At 47.0% G+C, this 5,000-nt stretch overlaps 1 protein-coding gene across 1 annotated transcript; it reads right to left on the bottom strand.

Moving 5' to 3' along the window:
* Positions 1–397: 397 nt before the first annotated feature.
* Positions 398–4,894, bottom strand: LOC125040228 (cadherin-like and PC-esterase domain-containing protein 1). The gene is made up of 5 exons (XM_047634782.1): positions 4,679–4,894; positions 4,237–4,338; positions 3,304–3,391; positions 1,903–2,049; positions 398–872 (listed from the first exon to the last, which is right to left on the bottom strand). Exons 1-5 carry the CDS (start codon positions 4,864–4,866, stop codon positions 753–755), a joined length of 645 nt encoding a protein of 214 aa, XP_047490738.1. The 5' UTR covers positions 4,867–4,894; the 3' UTR covers positions 398–752.
* Between the last annotated feature and the right edge of the window lie 106 nt (positions 4,895–5,000).

Genomic DNA, 5,000 nt, shown 5'->3' with positions numbered 1-5,000 from the left:
TTTTCTTTTTTTATGTTTCAGGGAATTATCATTATGAGTGTTTTTTTTTTCTTATTACGTATAAAAGGTGGTAATAGAAAACGTATAATTATTCTTTTCTTATCTTTTCATTCTTATTCTTGGTGGATTTAATTCCTTTTGTTTAACTGTCTGTTTGTCTTTCAGTTTCTCTCCCTCTCTCTCTCTCTCTCTATCCTCTTTCTCTCTCTCATTCTCTCTCTCTCTCTCTCTCTCTCTCTCTATCCTCTTTCTCTCTACATCTCTCTTTCTCATTCTCTCTAACTCATCTCTCTTTCTCTCTCATTCTCTCTCTCTATCATTCTCTCTCTCTATCATTCTCTCTCTTTCTCTCGCTCTCGCTCTATCTCTCTCCCTTTCTCTCTCCCTCCTTCTTTTTTCTCTCTCCCTCTCTCTGTTTTCTCTTGTTTCCGTTTCATCTCCTAAGACTGTCTATAATAAAACTATATATAACAATAAATAGATAAATAAACAAACAAAACAAAAATAAACAAATAAAACAAATAATAAGAAGCAGATGGATAGAGAGAGAGATAGAGATATAAATAGAGAAGAACCGATTGAAGAAGACACAAACAGACAAAAAAAAAAAAAAAAAAAAAAAAAACACAACAAACAGAATAACACGTACAAAAACACCGATAAACAGAAAAGAAAGACAAACACAACGACAGAGACAGAACAGACAGATAGACAGACAGACAGAGCGACCGCTAAATCTTTCACCCCCGCAATCATCTCCCAGGTAAAGGATGCTGGCAGATGGTATTGGCGAGGATGCTGGTGTACACGTCGTTTATCTCGCCCTCGACGTGGTACTGGATTTCACCTTCGGGTTTCCTCTCGCTCGATACCTGTAGGAGACGCGGCAGAGGGATGGGGGAGGAGGAGGGGGGGGTAGAAGGAGGGGAGGAGGAGGGGGTAGAAGGAGGGAGAGGATGGGGAGGAGGAGGAGGGGGTTGAAGGAGGGGAGAGGATGGGGGGAGGAGGAGGGGGTTGAAGGGGGGGAAGGATGGGGGAGGAGGAGGAGGGGGTAGAAGGAGGGGAGGGATGGGGAGGAGGAGGAGGGGGGTAGAAGGAGGGGAGGAAGGGGAGGAGGAGGAGGGGGTTGAAGGAGGGAGGGATGGGGGGAGGAGGAGGGGGTAGAAGGAGGGGAGGAAGGGGAGGAGGAGGAGGGGGTTGAAGGAGGGAGGGATGGGGGGAGGAGGAGGGGGTTGAAGGAGGGAGGGATGGGGGGAGGAGGAGGGGGTAGAAGGAGGGGAAGGATGGGATGGAAGGGAGAGAAAGAGGGGGGGGGGGGAGAAAAGAAGGGTGAGGGTATGAAGAGAACAAAAGAGGACGAGGAGTAAGGGGAAAGGGAAATAAAGGGGAAAGAGTGAAGTGAGGGGAAAGGGGAGAGTGAGGGAAGGGGAATGGAGGAAAGGGAAGAGGGAAAGAAAGGGAAGAGGGTGAAGGCAAAAAAGAGAATTGAAGGGGAAGGGGAAAATGGAAAAGGAGTATTGAGGATGAGAGAGAAAGGGAGGGTAATAAAGTGGAGAAGGGAAAATGAGGGAAAAGGAGGGACGATGAGGAGAGAGTGAGGGCGAAGAGAAGGGAGGAAGAGAGGGTTATGGGAGGAGGGGGGGGGGAGGGAAGTTGTATTAAAAAAAATTACCAATTTAGGAAACTTTCATTTTGTTATGAGTCTTATATTTTCAAACTGTATTATATAATGTATACTGCATTCCATCTACATTGCATCATTGAAAATTACGGCTATACTAGTGAAGGTACCATAAACATTGTATATTTATTTCCTAATTGCATCACATCATACTTTGTCTTACTATGCACTATCTTTTTAAACATCCCCACTATACACCATACGACAGACACCACACCCACCTGGTGAAAATGACAAGCGCATTTGCCCTGAAGAAAATGCCTGTATCTCGCTGACGTCATGTTAAATGTGTCCACAACATGATAGCCTCGATGTCTGGCGTAGGAAGACAGGGAACGGGAATGTTCCAGGAGACGGGAATGGTCGCGCTAAAGGGGGGGAGAGAGGGAGAGAGAGATGAGAGAGGGAATGAGGAAGAGGGAGGGGGAAGGAGAGAGAGGAGGGAGGGATGAGAGAGATGGAAGAGTGAGGAGGTGAGAAGGAGGGAGAGGGAGAGGAAGAGAGAGAGAGAGAGAGAGAGAGAGAGAGAGAGAGAGAGAGAGAGAGAGAGAGAGAGAGAGAGAGAGAGAGAGAGAGAGAGAGAGAGAGAGAGAGAGAGAGAGACATAGAGAGAGAGAGAGAGAGAGAGAGAGAGAGAGAGAGAGAGACAGAGAGAGAGAGAGAGAGAGAGAGAGAGAGACATAGAGAGAGAGAGAGAGAGAGAGAGAGAGAGAGACATAGAGAGAGAGAGAGAGAGAGAGAGAGAGAGAGAGAGAGAGAGAGAGAGAGAGAGAGAGAGAGAGAGAGAGAGAGAGAGACAGAGAGACAGACAGAGACTAAGAGAAAGCGAGAAGAAAAATAACAGTTGATTTTTTTTTTTAGCAAGAGGTACAAAGAATTATAAGAATAAAGATATCTTGCTGGTTTCCTAAATCAGTTGTCATATCTCTCTATCAGTCAATACAAATGTTTTGGTAACAATATTCATAATCAACATCACTATGTCGTGGCTAAGCTCAAAAAAAGAAAAAAAAAAAATATATATATATATAAATAAATAAACACAAACATTATCATTATATAAATCTTTTCTACCAACGCCCATCCACCTTTCAACCCCTCCTCCACCTTCCACCCCCCACCACACCCCTCCACCCACCCCCCTCTTACCCTAATCCACCCTCCTTTTCCCTCTCCAACCCCCTTCTTTCACCCCTTCTCCACCCTCCACCCACCCCCTTCCCCCTCCTACCCTAACCTACCCTCCCCCTATCCCTTCCCCACGTCTCCCCACCACCCACCCACTTCTACCCAAACCCCCCCTTCTACCCTAACCCCCCCTTCCCCCTCCTACCCTACCCCCCTACCCCCTCCTACCCGAACCCACCCTCCCCCTCCCCCTCCTACCCTAACCCACCCTCCCCACCTACCCTAACCCCCCCCCCTCCCCCCTCCTACCCAAACCCACCTTCAATCCCCCATATACCCCATCCCTCCACCCCCCACAGCCCTCCCTCCACCCCCCATATCCCCCCATCCCTCCACCCCCCATATCCCCCCATCCCTCCACCCCCCATATCCCCCCATCCCCTCCCTCCACCCCCCAACTCCCCACCCCCCTCCCCCCCACAACCCCCACTCACCGCCGTCACGGTATGGACCCCGGGCGCCGCTGAGTGAAACCCGGCGCCCAGAGTTTTCAAGACGACCTGCGCTCCTTCAAGGCCCTCTCTGTAGGGGAGAGAGAGAAAGGGGGGGGGGGGGGAAGGAATAATCAGGATAAAGAGAGTGATAAGGATAATCGGGATAGATATGGTGATAACGGGGATAAAATGGGTAATAATGATGATGATGATGACGAGGATAATTATGATAATGATAATAATAGTGATGAAGATGGTGGATACTGAGGACATTGAGGAATAATGATAAGGATAATGATAATAGGGATAACAGGGGTAAAAATGGTGATAATGGTGATGATGATGGTGGATAATGACAGGAGTGATAATGAGAATAATAATGATAATAATGGTGATGATAATATTAATGATAACAATAGTAATGATAATAATACTAATAATAAAAATAATAATAATAATGACAATGATAATGATACTACTACTAAGAATAATAATTATTAATTATGATAATTATTATTATTATCATTATCTCTCTATCTTTCTCTCAACCTCTCTCTCTTTCTCTCTCTCTCTCATTCTCGTCTGCCTGTCTTCCTATATGTCTATCTATCTGTTTGTATGTGTCTCTCCTGATGTCTGTCTGTCTATCGTACTATCTATTTCTCTCTCTCTCTCTCTCTCTCTCTCCTGTCTATCTATCTATCTAGTTGTTTGTCTATCTATTTAACTGTCTCTCTCTCTCCGTCTGCCCGTATATATGTCTGTCTATCTATCTGTGTGTCTGTCTGTCTGTCTGTCTGTCTGTCTGTCTGTCTGTCTGTCTGTCTGTCTGTCTATCTGTCTGTCTGTCTGCCAATCAGTCAGCCAAGTAGTCAGTCTCCCCCTCCCTTCCTCCTGCCCCCCTTCCCCCTCTCCCTCCTTCCCTCCCCTCACCTGTGCAACACTGAAGTCAGGATGTGTAAATGTTGCACAGCGAGCCAGTGGACGCCACCGACCACGACGACCGTGTTGCTGTTGTTCTGCAATGGACTCGCTCTGTTGATGTGAGAGAAAAAAAAAATTATGGAGAGAAAATGTGGATAAAATGGTATAATTAGAATGAAAATGAGAAAGATAGATGAGATATTTTAAGGGTTAAGGACAATGAGGAGTGGTGGGTTAAATTGCATTTTCTTGCTTTTGCAATAGGTAAGAGTTATTTTGGATTTTGTTCGAGGGGATATCCTCACTCCCCCTACCCACCCACCCCCACTCAACCCACTAACCCATAACCCAACCCCCGCACACCCATACCCACCCTCACTCCCACTACCCACCCACCCACCCACACCCACACCCATACCCCCCCCCCCCCCCACCCATACCCCACCCTCACCTGAGCAACAGCTGATACAGCGTCTTGTCGAAAACCGGCCGCTGATTGGATGGCAGCCAGAACTTAGGGTAGTAAGCGAAGGCAAAATTGGTGTGACCCGAGCTGACCTTCCGGATGACCTTCAAGTCGTGGGTCTTGTCCCAGGAGGTCAGGGAGCCGTTGACCTTTTCCACGAGGGCGTAGAGCATCCCGCGGTTCGTGCTGTCGCCGAGGAAGACAAGCTGAAAAGGAATAAAAGGATAAAAGAGGGTAATAAAAGAGAGAGAACTGAGATGACACAATGGAGTTATAATCTTCATTGTATGAGTTCAGGCTGATTAAA

This window comes from Penaeus chinensis, chromosome 28 (genome assembly GCF_019202785.1).
Source record: "Penaeus chinensis breed Huanghai No. 1 chromosome 28, ASM1920278v2, whole genome shotgun sequence".
In the NCBI taxonomy this organism is placed as follows: Eukaryota; Metazoa; Arthropoda; class Malacostraca; order Decapoda; family Penaeidae; genus Penaeus; species Penaeus chinensis.
Note: the sequence above shows the minus strand (reverse complement) of the source record. Positions and strands in the feature narration are given on the sequence as shown.

What these genes read in the sequence shown, in the direction of transcription:
- LOC125040228 (XM_047634782.1), bottom strand. Translation starts at nt 4,866, where the DNA reads ATGCTCTACGCCCTCGTGGAAAAGGTCAACGGCTCCCTGACCTCCTGG. An exon ending in CTGACTTCAGTGTTGCACAG is followed by an intron (nt 3,392 to 4,236) that starts GTGAGGGGAGGG and finishes TCTCCCCTACAG; the next exon opens with AGAGGGCCTTGAAGGAGCGC. An exon ending in GCGCTTGTCATTTTCACCAG is followed by an intron (nt 873 to 1,902) that starts GTGGGTGTGGTG and finishes CGTCTCCTACAG; the next exon opens with GTATCGAGCGAGAGGAAACC.